This window comes from Mustela erminea, chromosome 9 (genome assembly GCF_009829155.1).
Source record: "Mustela erminea isolate mMusErm1 chromosome 9, mMusErm1.Pri, whole genome shotgun sequence".
Taxonomy (NCBI): Eukaryota; Metazoa; Chordata; class Mammalia; order Carnivora; family Mustelidae; genus Mustela; species Mustela erminea.
In genome coordinates, this window is record NC_045622.1 from 41,645,050 (window position 1) to 41,667,869 (window position 22,820).

Consider the following 22,820-nt stretch of genomic DNA (forward strand, 5'->3'; position numbering starts at 1 on the left):
TGGGTTGTCCTAAAGTCCTTTCACAGGGCAAAAGGAGAAATTCAGATAAGAGTGGTTTGTAGGACATAAGGACTCTGTGGCCTGACCTGCTTCCCAAGAAGGTAATTGGGGCAGGGGCTGGGATAGCTCTGTGGCTGGCTGCAGGCAGAGTTGGGAGGAAGGTAAAAGTTGGGGAAGGGGACGGACCAGAGGAAGAGCAACCAGAAGTAGGAGCCAGAGTTGGGAAAAGGAGAACAATTATGTGTGATGCAAAATGGCAGTGAGTAGTCACACAAAGAGCATGAACTTGACAGTTCAGCACCAGTTCCGTCACTCATGGCTTTTGTACCTAGAGGGTGTATCTGGAGGTGGTCAGTATTGGTACCTACACTCTTGTTATTAATCATCTCAGAATGTTTCCTTTTAATTTTGGATTTTTGCTTTCACTTCTGCAATTACATTTTTTGTTTTGTTTTATTTTTATTTTTATTTTATTTATTTATTTATTTATATTTTGAGTGGCAAGGATAAGGCATCCAACATGTGGTTTTTCAACCTGAAAATGAAAAATTGGGGGGATATCACAGTAGTCTCAGCTCTTGAAAATCTGTCATGTAGATGAAGAATTAGACATTTTTCCTTTGGGATCCCAAGGTGTAGAAATAAGACCAATAGTAAAAAGTTTTAAAGAAATATATTTGATTCAATATGATAAAGACATTTCTAACAGTGAGACCCGTCCAGAAACTTAGAAAGCCACCTCCCTGGAATGTTGAGAAGGAGCTTTGTGCTAGATCCGGTCTTTTCAACCTTGGCATTATTGACATTTTGGGTCAGATACTTCTTTGATGTGGCATGTTGTCCTGTACATTATAAGGTGTTTATCAATATTGGTAGCCTCTATCCACTAGCTGCCAACAGTACCCCCGACTTGTGACAATGAGAAATATCTCCAGACATTGCCAAATAACCCTGGAGGGGCAGAATTGCCAGCAGTTGAGAACCATTATGTTCGATTAGTAGTTGCCCAACACAACTTACAGTGCCCTTAGAAAAGTTCTTCCATGGTTCTTAGAGTGCTCTTGACGAGAAGGGAGAATTTAGGAGGTGGTGATGGGTCACAGTGCCTAACTGTGTTCTGGGGACCCAGATCTCACATCAGTGGGAACACCTCTCTTTCAACTAGCCTGTGTATGAGGGTACTACTCATGGATATCATCACCTAAAAAAAAAAAAAAATTTTTTTTTTCTACTCAACTAAAATCCTTTTTGGAGTTCCATAGAAATTATTTTGGCTACTCTGAGCTCCAGAATACCATCATGCGGTAGAGAGCTTTGAAAGAGAATTTGAGTCATTTTCAAATTCATAATTATTTTCCATATTTGTAGTCATCCACTCCCAAATAATGGGGTTTGGATATGAATCGGAAGAAAAGGTAGGATATGGAATGCCTGGTGGCTCAGTTGGTTAGACATCTGCCATTAGCTCAGGTCATGAACCCAGGGTCCTGGGATTGAGTCCCAGTTCGGGCTTACTGCTCAAAAGGGATGTCTGCCTCTCCCTCTCCATTTTCCTCTCCTCCTGCTCATGCTGTCTCTCACTCGCTCTCTCTCTCTCAAGTAAATAAATAAATAAAATCTTTTAAAAAAAGAAGTTCAGATAGCGGTATAAAGATAAAAAAAGTTATTCAAGAGCTAAAATGATGTAAGAATATTCTCTGATATTTGAACTTTTTGTCATATGAATGAAAGATTACTATTTTTTTCCCTATGGAATCCTAAGATGTGAGAATGGGAACAACAGTACATTATTCTTGGAGAACAAATAATGGTTTAGTGCCTACTTTGGGAAATAGGATGTGTTTGCCTAGGTGGTGGGGAGACAGCCGAGCTCTTCACTTCAGTGAGGCTCTGTTGGGTATACAGCACTTTTGAGTCTCCTTAAGAGCAAGCAGGCTGCTGTAGCAAAGGACCATCACCCTTCCCCCTGACTCTGGAGACAGCCTGGTGAGCCCTCAGCACTAAGGCCTTGAGTTCAGTGCAGGCTTGTTTCAGAAGATTCAAGTTCATGAGTGTATTGGATGGAGGCAAAAGTTTGAGTGCCTGGAGTTCTATATTCCTCCCAGTTTTTCTTCTTTCTTACTTTTGTCAATCAAGAAAAGATTTTTCCTTATTCCTTCTGCTTCTTCCAGGCTACTTCTTCAGGTCTCATAAAGGAACGTGGTCCTTTGAAAATCCTCTGAGAAAAAAAGGAGAAAGAAAAAGCAATTTTCTATGACCTAAAGTACTTTGGAAAGTACTGTTTGACATATAGCACTTAGAAATTCAGAGAGCCTCTTTTTTTTTTTTTAAGATTTTATTTATTTATTTGACAGACAGAGATCACAAGCAGGCAGAGAAGCAGGCAGAGAGAGGGGAGGAAGCAGGCTCCCCGCTGAGCAGAGAGCCCGAAGCGGGGCTCGATCCCATGACCCTGGGATCATGACCTGAGCCGAAGGCAGAGGCTTTAACCCACTCAGCCACCCAGGCACCCCTTCATGGAGCCTCTTAACATATTAATAGTTCTAGAAGTTCTTTCATAAACAATCTCATTAAATTTTATTCACTTATTTACTTAATACTTTCTTACTTTCCCTCTTTGGGGTCTTGGCATAAACTAGTCTGTTCACCTTGGAAACCGATCTCTGCTGCTTCTACTAATTCGTACTCCAAATGCCTGAGCCTCTCTTTGCCTGGGTAACTCCTTTCATCTTTCCTACCTCATTCAATGTCACCCACTTCTTGAGAAGGCTTCACAAACCCTTCCTATTAGGTTGTTTCTTGACCTTTCCCTCTTATATGTGCCTGTGTACTGTCTTCAACACCAGTGCCATTAGATTATTTGGTTAATGCCTCCTTGCTTCTAACCAAAAGGTCTAGGAGCCCTTTCAAAGATGCGTTCATAGCAGTGTGTAAACCTGGTGATTCACAGACCTGTACCCCTGGGGCTAATAATACATTATATGTTTATTAAAAAAATTTAAAAAATTATTTTAAAAAAAAGATGCATTCATAGCACAGTGTCTGGGATACAGAGTAACCCAAAGCAAATTTGTTGAAAGAGTGAAAAAACACCTAATCTATAGCTAGCATTTGTGATCTAGCTTGAGAAGTACTTTATAGATAGATTCTCTTTTCCTCCGTCTTCTTGTTGTCATTTTGTTTTGGCATACTCTTATTTGGAAGGTGAAGCTGGAGAAGAGGAAGTTATAGCGATTAAAGAAAAAGGAGAAATGCTTATGGCTGAAGTGATTTTCTGATAAAGCTCTGTTCTGAGTCTAATCTGTAAGGTCATGGTGGCTATTTTTCTTTAGCTCAGAAGAAGAGGGGGGATGTACTAGTGACAAAGTTGTTGGAGGAGAAATACCAAAGGCAGAAGGAAACAATCCATGCGTATTGTCTGGTCAAAAACAATAGGTCCTTTTCCACCTCCTGTTCCATATTACCTGGGCTAACAGGGGAAACTCCTTGTTTCTAATCTCTGTGCTTATCTGACAGATGCTATCAACACTTCTTAGGAAATAGGTCTTCATTTTTTAAGAATAGGTTGTATATTCACATTTGTTCTTATTTTAAATATCATTTTTTTGGGTATCTGTGTTTCATAGTTTAGATTGTAACAATAGTTGGCTTCCAAAAAAAATGTTGAGGCAAAGGAAGTTCTTTTCATCAGGCCATCTGTGTATCATGTACTTGTGTAGGTTTAGGAAATGGTTTGTAGCCTTCCCAGATTTTGGGGGGTTACTGGCTGGCTTACTTCTACTATCCCCCAAGGGAGTTTCTATTTTCATAAGAGGGAAAAGAGGCAAATCTTGCTGCTGCCTAGGAATGAATTTGAGTAAAGCAAACATTTCTAAGCTAAATTTTGCATCATGCTATTATGTTAATGTATTGTCTTTTCCTGCCATTTCTTTCTTTTTTTCTAATTATTTCGACTTGGCACTTACATGTAAAATGCATGCTTCTCAAACATTTTCACTGAATATTTCCCTTAAGGATTCCTGTGAAATAAAGCAACACAAAACAATTTCCCATTTGTTGATTCCCACTAAGAAGTGTGTAAACACTTCATCTTTGTTAAGGATAATAGTCTGTACTAATGAAGTGCCTAAGAAGTTTTTTTCATAAACTTTGAAAATATTATAGTTTTAATTTTGTATTGTATTCCTGTGAGACATGTATTGTTCATCTTGTATGATGCAGAAAATAATGTGCCACAGATTAAATAAATGTCCAAAGTCACACAGCTGGTTAGTGGCACAGGTGAGATATAAACACGGACCTCCTTGGCAGAAGGGCATGGTGGTAGCTAGCTGTTCTGTGCTCTCACCTGACTCACCCTCCATCGATGTTCAGGGCATGTGTGTGTGTGTGTGTGTGTGTGTGTGTGTGTGTGTATAAAAGATTTTATTTACTGAGAGAGAGCATGTGTGCTCACACAAGCAGGGGAGGGGCAGAGGAAGAATGAGAGAGAATCTCAAGCAGTCTCTGTTGTGGAGCTGGGAGACTGATGCAGCACTGGATCCCACAACGCTGAGATCATGACCAGAGCCGAAATCAAGAGTCAGACGCATAACTGACCGAGACACCCAGGCATCCCAAAGGCATTCGTATTTCTGAAACTCCTCTTGCTTTTGGAAATCCTTGTTGCTGGATTCAAACAACAAAAAAGAATTGCCACTGAGGAGAGATGTTTACTCAAAGACTAAAAATGACAGAGAAAGATTCAGTTCCAAGTATTCGATTATCCATACTACTAAGCTCTTCTCTATTGTGGAGCATTAAAGGCCCAATTCCTCCACTAGGAAAAAAAATCTAATGCTTATTTTCATATATTGTGCCAATGTACAGAAAAGTAAATATGTAAAATATGCAATTATAAATTCAGTAGTCTGACTTTCATTTTTAAACATGGAGATAAAGCTTCTAAAATATTAAAAAAATAGTACAAAAGATAAGGTATGGAAGCACTGTAGTAGGTCTCACAGTTTTAGTCAAAGTACAACTAAGTTTTGAGTACTGATTTAATTAGGAATCCAGAGGTTGGAGTGTTAATTGCTTAAAGTGCTTCAGTGTTTCTAACACTTGACATTAACTTTCCTACACAAGGAAGATGTGTTAATCTGCTGGGTTTTCCTAGGAAGTGGTGATTGTTTCCCCCTAATGCTCCTGGTTCTCTCCAGCAGAACCACCAAGCATGTGTTTGCTGACAGGATTATGGTGATCAGAGGCCATTGTATAGTGTTAGACCATGGATTTTGGAATCTTAAAATTGGATTGGAGGTCTAGACCCCCCATTTAGTATTATGACTACTGACATCCTCAACTTTGGTTCACTTCTTTATTATGTGGTTAATAATAGTAAGTTCTCCATGCAGTTACTCCCCATCTTCATTAGAAAGATATAATCAAGATCTAAGCATGGTGCTTGGCATATACTAAGTTCTCAGTAAGAGCTGTTACAGTTCTTTTTTTTTTTTTTTTTTTTTAAAGATTTTATTTATTTATTTGACAGAGAGAGATCACAAGTAGGCAGAGAGGCAGGCAGAGATAGGGAGAGAGAGGGAAGCAGGCTGCCTGCTGAGCAGAGAGCCTGATGCGGGGCTCGATCCCAGGACCCTGAGATCATGACTTGAGCTGAAGGCAGTGGTTTAACCCACTGAGCCACCCAGGTGCCCCCACAGTTCTTTTTTTTTAAAGATTTTATCTATTTGACAGAGATCACAAGTAGGCAGAGAACCAGGCAGAGAGAGAGGAGGAAGCAGGCTCCCCACTGATCAGAGAGCCCGATGCGGGGGTGCTCGATCTCAGGACCTTGAAATCATGACTTGAGCCGAAGGCAGAGGCTTAAACCGCTGAGCCACCCAGGTGTCCCGAGCTGTTATAGTTCTTATTTCAGAGAATAGCTGGAGAACCAAGACAGGGTTAAACTGAATTGTTTTGTTTTGTTTGCCTCATTTGGCAGCATGCAGTAACTAAGTTCTGTCCACAGATTGGCTGAGAAACCGTCATTTGAGGAACTAAAGATTTGCCTCCCGTGGTTCACTAGCCTGTAGAATGAATGTCTTAGGTTGGGTTTCCTGGGAAACAGGCTGAAAGGTAAAGATTTTTCTGAGGGAGGTTGTGGGAGTGTGCTCAGGACAACGTTGGTAAGGAGCGAGGGACTGAGAACACACCACAGAATTCGAACCATGATGAAGTCTCAACAGAGGCCTCCTCAGGCCTGACGGGAGCTCTGCCTAAAACGAGAATTCAGAGTTGTCCTATGTGGAGGTCAAGAGGACAAACCTTTGTACTCTCCAATTGACCAGTTGTTGGAGGTCAGATATCCCTAGGGAGAGGCACGTAGAGGCAAGGAAGGTTTCTTCTGTGGCTAGCAGTTCCTGGGGAGGGCCTCAGTAATGAGCTTTGCAGGAAACCCTTGGAACAGCTGGGAGATTGAGGAATTAGTGTTTTGATCCTGAAAATTGGGAGGCAGTGTGGGGGTTTGAGGGGTTGGGGGAAACAGAAGGTCTGAGCAACACACCACAGTTCCCACCACAAATAACATTTAAATGCATGTCTTTAACTTATTTATTTATACTCAATTATATATTTATAAATATATTAAGAAGTGTAGTAAATATATCTTTTGTGAGAAAAGTCTTCTTTTTTAAAACTTGAAATTGAATATGAGATACATAAAAAAATCTTAGCCTATATAAAGTCATTGAATTTTAAAAAATGTATAATCCAAGAGGATTAGGAGGCATGAACTCCCAGCTATAAAATAAGTAAGTCACAGAGGTGGGAAGTTTAGCTTAGGGAATATCGTCAATAAGATTGTAATAACTTTGTATGGTGGCACACGGTGCTTACACTTATCGTGGTGAGCAATTTATAATGTATATAATTGTTAAGTCACCATTTGCATACTTGAGACCAATATAATATTGTATGTCAACTACACATCAATTAAAAATCAACTTGTAGTCCAAACACCAACTTTGGTTTTTTGCTTATTATTGGGGAAATGGTGATTCTTTAAGGGATCAAAGGATCCAGAGTGACATCATTGATGACAAAGTTAGATCCATAATTTATGTTTTCAGATTCTTCTCCCTCTTTGGAACTTTATGGGCTTCAGATCTGGGGAGAATTTTCTATTTTGTTCTTCAACTATGTAATGAATCTTTAACAGTGCTTTTCAGCCATGCTCTGTAATTACCAAAGTTTGGATTTTTTGCCAAAACAAATCTTCTCTTAGAAGATTTCACCTCATTTAGGTATGCAAATCAGATGTGGCTTTTAAAAAGCCCAAATTTAAGAAAGCATGAAAACCACTGCTTCCTATGAAATGGAGCATCTCGTAGGAATTACCTGAGATGGACATTAGTTCTGTTCCCTGGTATTCTTCATGGATTCTTGATTAAAGAAATGACATAGTTTCTGCTTTTTTGTGGGTGTAATTGATTGCAGTTTGCGTGAATACCTCTATATCCTTTCGTTATTATTCGTATTCAGAAATAACATGTGCTTTCCTGACATCTGTATTTGAAGTTGTGTGATTCATTATTTTTAAGCCGGGATAACCCGATTTCACATATTTTTCCATGAGTCAGAGGCAAGTCTACTGTTAGTTTGTTATTGTCTGTGCTTTTTCATAGCAAGCCTGCACTTGCCATCATTTTGCTGCTTTGTATTTTTAATCTCTTAACCAGTCGCTTTGGGAATAGTCTTTCCAGTTTTCAATGAAAACCAGACAAGAATGGTCATGGATTCCTTAAAGATTGGCAAAGTTTTAGTTATGATTATTTATTTCATTTCATGGGTTTAAATACAATCAGGAAGTGTGCATCAGCTGTTTTGATCTTGGGTCTTGCTTTCATTTGTGTAATTTCTTAAAGAAAAAAAGATGGTTTTTCTCTAGGGCTTCACAAATCTTTTGCTTAGGAAGCTTAGAAACTCAGCTGGGATAGATGATAGATTAGCAAGGCAATGATGTGTCTTAACCATAGACCAGACACATTGGTAGAAATTGCCCCAAAAAGGTCGATAATGTTCATGAAACATAACAGGATAGCTGAACTCTCTGAACATTAAACATGATCTAACTGCTCTAGTTTGGCTCCTTTCCAGGGGAAAAGAAAATATTCCTTCTTGTGCCTAATGAGGCTTTGTGTGATAAATATGAACGTAAATAGGTCAGTGTATTTAGAGAAAACCAGCTGTTTAATATTAAACTTGATTTATCCCATTGGTATTTTTAGATGCCTCCTTCTACCTAGGTACAGAAGAGAGTATGATGAATAAAGGCTCCCTTCTAGACTCACATATCTTTCCAGCTATTGCCCCATTTCTCGGTTCTTCAGTTCTGTTTCTCTCATTTTCTCTTAAATCCACCGACGTTTTGCCCACAGCACCCTACAAAAACACTTCCAAGGTCAGCAATGACCATGTGACTGCTGAGTCCAGTGATCAGTTCCCAGTCCTCGATGGACTTGACCTCTCAGCAATGTTTGGCACAGACGATCACTTGCTTTACTTAAATACTTTTTTCATTTTGTTTCCAGGACATCCAGCTCACCTGGTTTTTCTCCTCATTTTCTGGCTTTTGCTCAGTCTCTTTTTGCTCTTTCTTGTCATTTTCACGACCTCTGAATATCAGAACACTCCAGTGTCCATTCCTTGAACCCCCTCTCCTCTCTAGCTAAACTCATTTCTCCGATGATCTCATGCAGGCTCACTGATGCATCTGAGTGCTATCTTCTCCCAAGTGTATCTTTCCAGCCCTGCTTCCAACACCAAAATTCAAGCTTATGTATCCAGTTGTCTGCCAGAAACTTCCACTCAGATGTCTAAAGAACAACCTTGCATGTTTAAAACTGAACTCCTAACCTTCAACCTCTCAAATCTATTTCATCCACAGACTTCCCCACCTCAGTTAATGCCAACTCCATTATTCAGGTTGCTCAGGCTGAAAACCTGTATATTAATCTTGATTTTTATCATTTTTAAAACATAGTCAATAATCTGTTCACACGTTTCCTCTGCTCTGCCTTCAAAACTTGTCTGCCATTTCCACAGTGGCCCCATGGTCCAGTCTACCACCATCTGGATAACCTGCTAACTCGTCTCCCTCTGTCTGCACTTGTTCATCTACATTTATTTTTAACAAGCAGCCAGAATGATGATTTTAAAATGAAAATCAGATCATGTCATTTCTCTATTCAAAACTGGCCGGTTTTCACCCTGAGTTATACCTAATGGCTATTGATTTGCATCTGTATAAATGTGTGTGTGTCAATGTGTGTGAACGGGAGAGGGGAGGTCAGTGTGGCTGGAATACACTAAGGGAAAGGGAGGATGGTAGGAGATACTGTTGGAAAAGTCATGAGGGGTCAGATCATACGGAGTTTATAGAATATTGTGAAGACTGGATTCTACTTTGAGTGTGGAGGGGCCGCTGGAGGCTTCTGAGTAGAGAAACAGCATGATCTGATTTACTTTTTAATAGGGGTTACTTTTGCAGCTGTGTTAAGATTCAGTGAATGGAAATGAGCGGAAGGAGGTAGACCACATAGAAGGGCATCCAGTTGGGCATCCAGTTGAGGCATGATGATGGCTTTGACCAGGATGGTGACCGTGGAGCTGGTGAGAAGTGGTCAGATTCAGAGTATATTTTAAGTGAACGCTAACAGGATTTCCTAATGGCCTGGGTATGGAATGTGCAATAGAAGAGTCAAGGTTATCTCCCAGGTATTTGGTCTGAGCAACTGGGACCTCATTGAACAAGGGAAGGTCATGGGGAGAGCAGGTCCTGATGAGTGTTTGTAGAGCTCAGTTTTGGAATGTAAATTTGAGACGGCATTTAGTGTGCTTTCATTAAATATTTGCGGGGCTAATCAGCGAAGTCACTGATCTCAACAATCACAGCCCTCCTCTTCACTGTACAGTTTACTCCTACACCTAGAACCCCTTCTGGCCCACCTCATTTTGTCTTTGGGTTTGGGGAGGAGGAGTTGCCTGGCCTGTGCTTGGGGTCAGATGATTCTGGGGTTCAGATTATCCCATATACAGATGTGAATATAAGTCTTCTTTTTCTTTTTTTCAATCATAAGCTGAACCCCAGGTTCCTTCTATTGTCTCTAAGGTCTGTTGTGAGGGAAAGATGGGCTTGCTCCTCAAGGTGATCCCCCTTATGAAGATAGTGGAATTTAAGCTTCATATGTTTCTTTCTATCAGTTTCCCAGCCACCATTACATTTCACCATGCCAAATTTTGTTCACACCTCTCCATTGTTGGTACCCCATGTCATCTTTGCTGTTTTAGTTTGTGTTTTTTATCCCTAAACCATCGCTTTAGTGTTTTGTTTTTTTTTGAGGGAGTTGAGATAAATACGCACTTTCCTTCACAGTTCATAAACATTTCATTTACATACTCTTCCAGAATCTTTCTGCTTAAGATGGAATCTATTTTTTCATGCAAATATACAAGTAAACACTAATTTTTTTCTTCAAGTAAACAAATAGACATTAAAATATTGTATTTGTCAAAATGTTTAGAGTCGTGATGTTGCATTAATTGTGATGGGTTCTGTGCTCCTGGCTCATTATCTCTTCTCTTACTTTTAGAACAATCCTCATTTGTGAAATTGCATGAGCTCCTAGTATAGTCTCTGGAACATTTTGGATTGAATGTTTGAATGTATGAATAAATTATAGAAGAATTCCCCATTATTGAAGTCCTTATTCATTCTCAGGTTAATTCTCCAATATTTTACTGAACTGATATTTGAATGTATACCTGCTGTAGGTAAGGTGCTATGGAATATACAGTACTAACTTAGAAATATTTCTTGACCTCAAGACATTGTAAATGTATTTTAATGCAGAGAGACATTATATAAAATTAAGGAGGTTGACTGTAATAAAGGGTATAAAAGTAAAATACTTTAGGGGATCAAGGAAGTGAATTTCATGGCAGGGAAAATTAGGATTTGTTCATCAACGTGGTGGCATTTGAGATGGGTCTTAAAGAATTGGTAGGGTACAATATGAGAAATGGGAATGGAGTCATTCTAAATGAGTAGACTAATAAGTAGGAAAGTGAGAGAGCAGGGAAATGTATTAGCTGATCTATATTGGCTTAGATGGATTAGAGTGGTCAGGGAGGAATATGGAATATAAAGTTGGAAAGAATTTGGAACAGGTGTTTTTGGTTATAGACCCTAGGAAAGAAGGGGGTGTTCTTCCTTAGGTGGACACAAAAGGTTAATCAATAGGAGATTGCTGTAATCAGACATTTTCTTTGGTAAGACTATTTTAGAGGACTTGAAAGTTGATTGCATGCTGGCAGGCAGAAATATACATAATATTCCTCCGAGATTTGAGCTTCTGTCCTCATAAGGGCCTAGGTTCTATGTCCAGACATAAGAGAATCAGAAAGAGAGGACAATTTGAGGAGTAAGATATTGAGAATTTTAAGCATAGAACATTTAGAGTGAATTTCAGGTGGAAGCATGCAGCAGGCATAGAAGTTAGAGCTTTGGAAGAAGGGGTTAAAAATAAGACCTGACAATAATAATTAAAGACTCATATTCTGTGATCATTTTCTGTGGCTTAACAAACTTTTTATATTGAAAATAGATTGTTTAATAAAGTACCGTCTACTTTAGAATCATTTTTATTTATTATTGCAGGATGTTGATTTAAAAACAAACACATTGTGGCTTTGAAATTTCTTTTTCCATGTTGAATAAATCATTGTGCAGTGACATCATTTTTACATTTAGTTCTCAAATGTAAGATGATTATGTAATATCTGTTTATATTTCTGTGGGACTGTTATAAAATCATTAGTCATTTGAGCACTTTAAAAACTCAGTGCCATATTGAACAAATAATTGGAAGGAAAACATTTTTACTCAAGGATATCAAAATAGAAATTCCTCCAGATCTGTTCTCTCATATAAATTCGGTCACTTTATTTTCTTATCCTTAAACTGGGTGATGTATATTTTGGTACATATATTATGGTCAACATGATCCGTTCTCTTTTTCTTCATGTAGGAAACTTAAGTGAGACTAAATTGAGACTCAGCAATGTCTTATTGCTTACATTTTAAATTAGGTTTTTAAAATATTTAAAATTATAAACATTACAAAGGCTAATAATAAATTTTAAAAAGAGATGCGTACAAAACGAGTTCTCATTTTCTGTTTTCAGTTTTGCATCCCAGAAGTTAATATTCCTAATGCCATACTATGTATTCTCTTCAACTTATTTCTCTGTATAGAAAAAAGAAACATACCTGTTTTTATTTTAATAATATAGGCTTAAGTACACATATTATCCTGAAACTTTTTAGACTGAAAACTTGTCATAAGTGTATTTCCTTATTAATGTTTGAGGAGAAGTAGATAGCCATAGATATCTGTATTTTACTATTTCTTCTTTTTGAGAAGTTTTTTAAGCACTATTAAAAAGATAGTGAGGATGTGCTCGCTTCGGCAACACATATACTAAAAAAGATAGTGAGGAGACATATCTGGAAAGAAGTTGCCGATGTCAAAAAGGTCTGTGTTCTCTAGGATTTTGATGGTTTCCTGTCTCACATTTAGGTCTTTCATCCATTTTGAATTTATTTTTGTGCATGGACTAAGAAAGTGGTCTTGGTCTGGTTTCATTCTTTTGCCTCTTGCTGTACGTACACACACACACACACACACACACACACACACACAGAGAGAGAAATATTATTCAGCCATAAAAAAGAATGAAATCTTGTCATTTGCAATGATATAGATGGACCTAGAGAGTATTATGCTAAGCAAAATAAGTCAATCAGAGAAAGACAAGCATCATATGATTTCATAAAACAAACAAGCAAAGAGAAAAAAGAGAGAGAAACCAAGAAACAGACTCTTAACTATAGAGAACAAACTGATGGTTACCAGAGGGGAGGTGGGTGGGGAGCGAAGGGGGAACAGGTGATGGGGATTAGGGTGGACACTTGTGGTGAGCACCAGGTGATGTATGGAAACACTGAATCACTGTATTGTACACCTGAAGCTAGTATCACACTGTATGTTAACTAACTGAAATTCAAATAAAAACTTCAAAAAATTAAAAAAAATTAAAAGATAAGAGGAAGCATTAAAGAATCACTATACTATGTTTTAAGCAACATTAGTGAATCTGAACATTTTTTAAAAATTTCATTTATTTATTTTGACAGAGAGAGATCACAAGTAGGCAGAGAGGCAGGCAGAGAGAGGGGGAAGCAGGCTCCCTGCTGAGCAGAGAGCCGAATGTAGGGCTCAATCCCAGGACCCTGGATCATGACCTGAGCCAAAGGCAGAGGCCTCAAGCCACTGAGCCACACAGGCGCCCTAATCTGAACATTTTTTTGTGCAAATGTACTAGAATGTGATTATAAGATCCTCAGTCATTGTTTCAAACCACACATGCTGAAACCATTCTGTGCTTTACTCTGGCGGGACCCCTTCAAATTTGAAGCAATATGATTGGGCAAGACTATTTTAAATTCTGTGTTCTTTCCAGTTAGTTTGAGAAAGTATCAGTACTTATAAAGGTATTATACCCAGAGTCTGAGGGAAATCTACTATGTTTTATCTGTTCACAATCAGATCAGCATTAAAAACTGTACTGATACATTTGGCCAGCCTCACAAGGTGGAGTTTTGTAGTCTCCTACAGGACTGGAGGGGATGTTATCACATCTGAGTATCTTTTACAATTACACTGAAAGAATTGGCTAGAGATATGAATATTTGGGAAAATTTGTTTTCCTTTAGAGTATGAGATTATATCAAGCCAGATGCCCACTCAGGCATCTCAAGACTAACTTTTTCCTCTCTATTCTGATACCTTCTTGCTTAGATCTTATTTTTATAATTTGAGGGTTAGTTCACAGTGAGGGAAACATCAGGTGATGCATGGATACACAGATTGGTAGCTTGGAACTCTGTTGGGGTTCTTGCTTTCTATAAGGCACAAATTTTACTGCATAGAGGCTCTGGCCAGCATTAAATAGTACAGAGTGAAAATGATGGGTGGTTTATACACATCACACCATCTTACTAATGGTATAATTATTAAGATATACTAGTTAACAAAACTTAATGATCTTGGAATGCAAATGAGATAAATATTAGAGTCACCATTATAAATGAAATAGCACCTTTTATAGTACAAATAATATTTAAATAATATCATATTTATAGTTTCTTTTACTTCATTTCATATTTTTATCATATAGTAATGATTCCATTAGAAACAGTGATTGCAAAAGAGTAGTTTGGAAATTCCATGTCACATCAATTCCCAACGCTGAACCTTTATTAGATCATGTATTTTTAGTATGTTTATGATTTCTGGTGAAGTGAGCAATATCTACATTTTTATTTTTGTGTTCTCTCTGGTTTCCAAGCTGCCTTTCTTGTTTGACGGTGAGTTCTTTACATTTCTTCATGGTGTCTTCTTTTTCTCTTATTTCCTCTTCTTACAGCATCCTGGTTTGACCTACACTAATTGGTTGACACAGTGCTCAAGGATATTAGACTTGCTTTATGCAACCCATTCTCCATCACAGAGCCCCCACGACCACATAGGGCTTCAGCTCATGTTTCCCCTTAATTCTTATTGTAGTATGTCGATTCTAGTAATCTTCAACAAATAACTTTTCTTCCTCCTACACCATTTGCTTTCTCATGCAATCTTACCCATTTTCCATGTTTGCCTTAGTGGGAACAGTGACTTGCCGTAGTTAAGAACTATGTAGTCAGATAGACTTGGATCCAAACTCTGTCTCGTCTTCTTACTAGTTGTATGATCTTGGGCAAGTTCATATTTTCAGTCTCAATTATTCAGTTTCCCTTACTATGAAAGACAGGGGTTGTTGTGAGATTTTGGAAATAAAGAAATTGCCACTGCCCTTGGTAAATTGCACTCAGTAAAACTTTGGTAGTTACAGGTTTGAGAAGTTAGCAATGGGAAGGGGGGTGCTAATTTCTGTAAAAATCAGGAAAGGACAAGATATTGTGTGATGAGAAAGGGATGTTTTAGGAAGTAGGACAGTTGAAAGAACTTTTATCATACAGTTAAAATAATAATGTGTATAAAGTTCTTGTCCTTAACCCTTAGATTAGATGTATTTTCGGAGTTAAAAATTTTGTGGATTTTAAAAGGTATGTATATTTCATATATTACAGAAGATCTCTAGCAGGATATGGGGTAACATTCTTACACAAATAGATACTTTTTTTTTAAGATTTTATTTTTAAGTAAAATAATAATTAATTATTATTATCCCTAATGCTGGGCTCAATCCCAGGACCCTGAGATCATGACATGAGCCACAGGCAGATGCTTAGCCTACTGAGCCACTCAGGTGCCCCAACAAATGGATACTTCTATAGAAAACACTTCTGTATGAATTTTTAGTTAGCCTCCCGTCATTACCCTCCCATAAACTCAAGTCAGATAGTGCCACCAAATGAGTTATGAAAGAACTTACTTTTCACAAGGGTTGAATCTGATGATTATGGATGAGAGATTAGAATTCTGAAAAATAAAAGGAGATTCTGCATTTCTTTATTGTGAGCCAAAATTATTCTTTCATTTCAGTGATGTGGGTGTTTTCTACATTTCATAAACATGGGGCTATGGATGCTTTTCTTACTTCCATAATCACACTCATTCCCTCCCAGGTACCCTTGCCAGTTCACTTCAGGTTATTTCTTCTGAGAATTAAGGGAGGAAATGAAATAGAACTCTTTCAGTAGGAGTTTCTTTGTCGGACATGGAAAATTCAGGTCACTTTGGGAAATTTTTTTTTTCCTTATTCCTGGAACTTGTTAAGATGTGAAGTGTATATTAATATCTGGAGTGAAAAAGATATTAAAATCATTAGTCTCCATTTCTTCCTTTGTCGTTTAAACCTGTGCCCTCTTAAATATTTTGATTCAAAAGGCATTTTGGCAATATTTGTTGTTAAATGTGATATACTAACAATTTTAGACTATATGTCTTTTTTTATATAGATACCTATGGGCTTTTAGAGAAATGTATATTGTATTATTGACTGGTCGAAGTTGCTTTTTTTCTTCCACTAATGAGGATCTATATAGATTTTTAGTTCATTCCTTTCTATTTGCTATTGATTTGGAGGACTTGCTATGAGAATGAAAATTGTTATTAAATCATAGTTTGGTAATACTTAACTATTACTCAGAATTGATTCCAGTGGTTTTTGTTTGTTTGTTTGTTTTAGTGTCCTACTGAAACCAAAGCAACATTTGGGGTCCACCTTAAAATAGTAGGAGACTGGACAGGTATGTGGAACACAGAGTTTTAAGGTACATGCTTTGAAAATAATGGGTCATACAATAGTTTGCATGTGTTTAAGTAGTCGACAACTAGCATATATAGAAATGTGGATATGTTCTCAAGCTGTTGTTTTCTTTCTTTGCATATACAGTTTTGATAGTCTATATTTTCTACTTGTAGGATGCATTTTTAGAATTCAAATACCTTGGATATTAATAATTGTTAATGTATTGTTTGCTGTGTTTACAAATCATTGGTTTCTGCCTACTTATCAAATGCACTGGCAATAGTGGGAAGAATGAAATGTGTTTTTTAGAAAATATGATTTTAAAATAAGTAGTTGATTTTACTCTCAAAATAATCCAACACCTGGGATTGGGATTTCTATTGAGATTTAAATCTTCCAGCTCTTGCATGACCTTTTTGTGGTATTACCTATGTGTATAATATAACAACTCCACAGCATCTTTGGAATAGTGGTCAATTTTTTTTTTAAGATTTTACTTATTTATTAGACAGAGATTACAAGTAGTCAAGAGAGGCAGACAGGGAGAGAGAGGAGGAAGCAGGCTCTCCATGGAGCAGAGAGCCCGATGTGGGGCTTGATCCCAGGACCCTGGGATCATGACCTAAGCCGAAAGCAGAGGCTTTAACCCACTGAGCCACCCAGGTGCCCCTGGAATAGTGGTCATTTTTCATAGCAAATTTATTAGTGATATGTTACTCATTTAAACAATAAAAACTTTTATATTATGTGTGGCATGCATTGTATTAAGAGTTCTGAATAAATAAATGAAACATTGTTCATTCTCTATTCCCCTGGTGCAATACAGTGACTAACAAGTGAGTGCTCAATAAATGTAAACTTGTTGGCTAGTTGCTTAGTTTGGCTGTTCAAAAGAAAGAATGCGGTATAGACATGAATGCAAGTGTAAATAAAAGTATTTTCTAATTGAGTGCTAAACTAGGAGGAGGGAATCCGAAAAAGGTAGACTTAGAATAGTCTAGGGTTATACGAAGAGCTTCACAGAGAAGAGGGAATTTGAGCTGAACCTTGAAAATCAGGCATATGAAAAAGGAAGGAGGTCATTTTAGTAAAATTCACAGCATTGTCAAAAATCAGGGAAGGTAATGTGTAAACCATATCTGAGAAGGGTGAGTCAGTCAGTCTAGCAGAAGCAAAGACTTCATTCTTGGGAGTACTATGAAAAAGATATTTGGGGTTACCGCAGTGAAGATGTTGAATGCCTTGACAAGATAATAAAATAACTTAGAGATGCTAGAAAACTTTTGAGAGATTTGGATCATTGTAACAATAATAGCGTTAATAATTTGCTCGTTGGATAGATTAGAATCTACTGGTACGGGAAGGCAGAGGAGAAGAGTTCAGTGGAGGAGTGGGAATGGAAAGAGGACTAGAAGGAAAGGATTTGCTGGCACAGGTTTGAGAAGTTAGCACTGGAAGGGGGACTAATTTTTGTAATAATCAGGAAAGAGCAAGATATTGAGTAATAGGAAGAGGGGGTATTTTACAAAGAAGGACATTTGAAGAGCTTACATCCGACAGTTAAAAATAATAGTGTGTAAATTCTTTATCCGTAGAAAGGACAACCAGCTTGGAATTGGAGACTTGATGAAAATGGAGAAAAAAACCAACAGAGTATTTAATGAGCAAACGATGAGATTAATCAAAAGACGTTTGAGCAGTAATGACCCATTCAGAATTATGAAAAATCAGGCTTCAATATGTGTAGTTTATCTGATTGCATCAAAAGAGATCATGGTAATCCCTTGTTAGAAAAACACTGGTGTAGCATGAAAATAGTAATTCTCATGATAACCTCAGAACTAGTTGATATAATCATAGTTGTTTTGCACTATTTGACAAATAAAGAACAAGTTCTTTGCTAAGAATTTCAATGAAATGTGAATTAACTTCAGTAATGAGTGGTCGTTGAAAAAATTCTGTATCTGAAGAGAAAAAGTACAATGAAGATATAATTTAATTCATCATGATAAGGAGAAACTTCATGATGGATTATTACTAGCTATTGTTACTAAGTTTCTTCATCAAGTTATTTTCTATTGTCAGTAGCTCATTAAAATAAATGATTACCTCATCATTTATTTCGATCTTTTCTATTAGGGACATCTTATAGTTTTAATTTTTTTCTCCTTTTTTGAGGGAGAAATAAGATCATTCTATTTAGAGCTCAGTTCCAGTCAGATGCTTTTCAATTAATAAACCTTCTGGGTTGTTGACTCTAAATATTTGTTGACTTGGAAAAAAGTGTCAAGCGTTCATGCATAAAACCCCTAAATAATTCTGCACTAAATAATATCCGGCACTTTAGTTCAAAAAAAGGTTTAACTGTCTTAAAACAATGGAGTTATAATTATGGAAGGAAAACTGGGAACATTACTCTAAGATCATTGGGTTTTGTTTTAAAATAATTAATTAAAACTTAGTGCTAAGAGCAATAGGGGTAGTAAATAGCAAAAAGATGTTTAAAAGTTGAATATCAGAGGTTTGCTTTTCAAAACTGATAGATATTTTATAGTCATTTTTTTCTTCCCTGAAATATGTTCTGTCTTGGGCAGGTCAAAAGAACAAATTTTAGACTGCCCCATGGATGGTCTTTCCAAGATTAATCAATGATACCCAGCAGCAAAGTGACCAAGAAGAAATTTGAGCATAGCTCAGGACAAGCAGGCCTCAAAGTTTCAGATTTATTGTCTAGCTTTTTATTTTAACCAGGACTTTTGTTGCACCCCTTAAGTATGTGAAAGACTCATTAAGTTTGGAAGACCCTTCAAACCTCAAACACAATTTAGGTTTTTCCTTGAAATGATGGTGATGGAACAGATAAATCACCCAAGTGGATTTATCATCGAATTAATTTTTGTTGCTTTTCTAGAGTCAGTCATACTTTCCAATTTCAAATACATGATCACAGATTGCCTACTGGTTTGCTTATCATTCTAACTGTCCAAAATGTTTTGTTATTTTGTGCATTAGATTACTATTGAATAATGTCTGAGATAATGTTATACTGTTGGTTTTTTTAGTGATCTAAATAGCAACTTACTCTAGTTTTACTACAAAAGCATTATACGCATTGAAATTACTCTAAAAATTTTGTCATTTTTCCATTCAATAGTTAATGGATTGACAACTGGATAAATATGCAATGAGGGCTTATTGTACATATCCTGTATAATCCTTGAATCTGTGTTATCAGTTTCTATCAATTTAATGTCTAATGAAAAATATTCCTATAATCAGAGGATATGGTTCACTTTGAGGATCAAAAGTGGGAAACCAGGGCCATATAACATCATGAATTTGTCTTAATACTTTTTTTTTTTTAATTATATTTTTATTTTTTATTTTCAGCATAACAGTATTCATTGTTTTTGCACCACACCCAGTGCTCCATACAATCCGTGCCCTCTCTAATACCCACCACCTGGTTCCCCCAACCTCCCACCCCCCGCCCCTTTACAACCCTCAGATTGTTTTTCAGAGTCCATAGTCTCTCATGATTCACCTTCCCTCCCAATTTCCCTCAACTCCCTTCTCCTCTCTAACTCCCCTTGTCCTCCATGCTATTTGTTATGCTCCACAAATAAGTGAAACCATATGATAATTGACTCTCTCTGCTTGACTTATTTCACTCAGCATAATCTCTTCCAGTCCCGTCCATGTTGCTACAAAAGCTGGGTATTCATCCTTTCTGATGGAGGCAAAATGCTCCATAGACTACATGCATTCTTTAAGATAAATTCCAGTTTAGGCACCACCAACTCAAACATGGTTTCACTGACTCTACACTAGGTATCTTTTTTTTTTTTTTAATTAATTTTTTATTTTTTATAAACATATATTTTTATCCCCAGGGGTACAGGTCTGTGAATCACCAGGTTTACACACTTCACAGCACTCACCAAAGCACATACCCTCTCCAATGTCCATAATCCCACCCCCTTCTCCCAAACCCCCTCCCCCCAGCAACCCTCAGTTTGTTTTGTGAGATTAAGAGTCACTTATGGTTTGTCTCCCTCCCAATCCCATCTTGTTTCATTGATTCTTCTCCTACCCACTTAAGCCCCCATGTTGCATCACCACTTCCTCATATCAGGGAGATCATATGATAGTTGTCTTTCTCTGCTTGACTTATTTCACTAAGCATGATACGCTCTAGTTCCATCCATGTTGTCGCAAATGGCAAGATTTCATTTCTTTTGATGGCTGCATAGTATTCCATTGTGTATATATACCACATCTTCTTGATCCATTCATCTGTTGATGGACATCTCGGTTCTTTCCATAGTTTGGCGATTGTGGACATTGCTGCTATAAACATTCGGGTGCACGTGCCCCTTTGGATCACTACGTTTGTATCCTTAGGGTAAATACCCAATAGTGCAATTGCTGGGTCATAGGGCAGTTCTATTTTCAACATTTTGAGGAACCTCCATGCTGTTTTCCAGAGCGGCTGCACCAGCTTGCATTCCCACCAACAGTGTAGGAGGGTTCCCCTTTCTCCGCATCCTCGCCAGCATCTGTCATTTCCTGACTTGTTTATTTTAGCCATTTTGACTGGTGTGAGGTGATATCTCATTGTGGTTTTGATTTGTATTTCCCTGATGCCGAGTGATATGGAGCACTTTTTCATGTGTCTGTTGGCCATCTGGATGTCTTCTTTGCAGAAATGTCTGTTCATGTCCTCTGCCCATTTCTTGATTGGATTATTTGTTCTTTGGGTGTTGAGCTTGCTAAGTTCTTTATAGATTCTGGACACTAGTCCTTTATCTGATATGTCTGCAAATATCTTCTCCCATTCTGTCAGTTGTCTTTTGATTTTGTTAACTGTTTCCTTTGCTGTGCAAAAGCTTTTGATCTTGATGAAATCCCAATAGTTCATTTTTGCCCTTGCTTCCCTTGCCTTTTGCGTTGTTCCTAGGAAGATGTTGCTGCGGTTGAGGTCAAAGAGGTTGCTGCCTGTGTTCTCCTCAAGGATTTTGATGGATTCCTTTCGCACATTGAGGTCCTTCATCCATTTTGAGTCTATTTTTGTGTGTGGTGTAAGGAAATGGTCCAATTTCATTTTTCTGCATGTGGCTGTCCAATTTTCCCAACACCATTTATTGAAGAGGCTGTCTTTTTTCCATTGGACATTCTTTCCTGCTTTGTCGAAGATTAGTTGACCATAGAGTTGAGGGTCTATTTCTGGGCTCTCTATTCTGTTCCATTGATCTATGTGTCTGTTTTTGTGCCATTACCATGCTGTCTTGATGACGACAGCTTTGTAATAGAGCTTGAAGTCCGGAATTGTGATGCCACCAACGTTGGCTTTCTTTTTCAATATCCCTTTGGCTATTCGAGGTCTTTTCTGGTTCCATATAAATTTTAGCATTATTTGTTCCATTTCTTTGAAAAAGATGGATGGTACTTTGATAGGAATTGCATTAAATGTGTATATTGCTTTAGGTAGCATAGACATTTTCACAATATTTATTCTTCCAATCCAGGAGCATGGAACATTTTTCCATTTCTTTGTGTCTTCCTCAATTTCTTTCATGAGTACTTTATAGTTTTTTGAGTATAGATTCTGTGTCTCTTTGGTTAGGTTTATTCCTAGGTATCTTATGGTTTTGGGTGCAATTGTAAATGGGATTGACTCCTTAATTTCTCTTTCTTCTGTCTTGCTGTTGGTGTAGAGAAATGCAACTGATTTCTGTGCATTGATTTTATATCCTGACACTTTACTGAATTCCTGTATACGTTCTAGCAGTTTTGGAGTGGAGTCTTTTGGGTTTTCCACATATAGTATCATATCATCTGCGAAGAGTGATAATTTGACTTCTTCTTTGCCGATTTGGATGCCTTTAATTTCCTTTTGTTGTCTGATTGCTGAGGCTAGGACCTCTAGTACTATGTTGAATAGCAGTGGTGATAATGGACATCCCTGCCGTGTTCCTGACCTTAGCAGAAAAGCTTTAGTTTTTCTCCATTGAGAATGATATTTGCGATGGGTTTTTCATAGATGGCTTTGATGATATTGAGGTATGTGCCCTCTATCCCTACACTTTGAAGAGTTTTGATCAGGAAGGGATGCTGTACTTTGTCAAATGCTTTTTCAGCATCTATTGAGAGTATCATATGGTTCTTGTTCTTTCTTTTATTGATGTGTTGTATCACATTGACTGATTTGCGGATGTTGAACCAACCTTGCAGCTCTGGAATAAATCCCACTTGGTCGTGGTGAATAATCTTTTTAATGTACTGTTGAATCCTATTGGCTAGTATTTTGTTGAGTATTTTCGCATCTGTGTTCATCAAGGATATCGGTCTATAGCTCTCTTTTTTGGTGGAATCCTCGTCTGGTTTTGGGATCAAGGTGATGCTGGCCTCATAAAATGAGTTTGGAAGTTTTCCTTCCATTTCTATTTTTTGGAACAGTTTCA

General features: G+C 37.6%; 1 protein-coding gene across 4 annotated transcripts in view; it reads left to right on the forward strand.

Annotated features, from left to right (window-relative positions):
* The window catches only part of NOX4 (NADPH oxidase 4), a 172,659-nt gene that overhangs the window by 71,646 nt on the left and 78,193 nt on the right, over positions 1-22,820 (forward strand). For all 4 annotated transcript variants that reach the window (XM_032356523.1, XM_032356524.1, XM_032356525.1 and 1 more), the window contains one exon: positions 16,294-16,354. In XM_032356523.1, the coding sequence (XP_032212414.1) occupies positions 16,294-16,354 (61 nt within the window). The remainder of the gene's footprint in view (positions 1-16,293; positions 16,355-22,820) is intronic.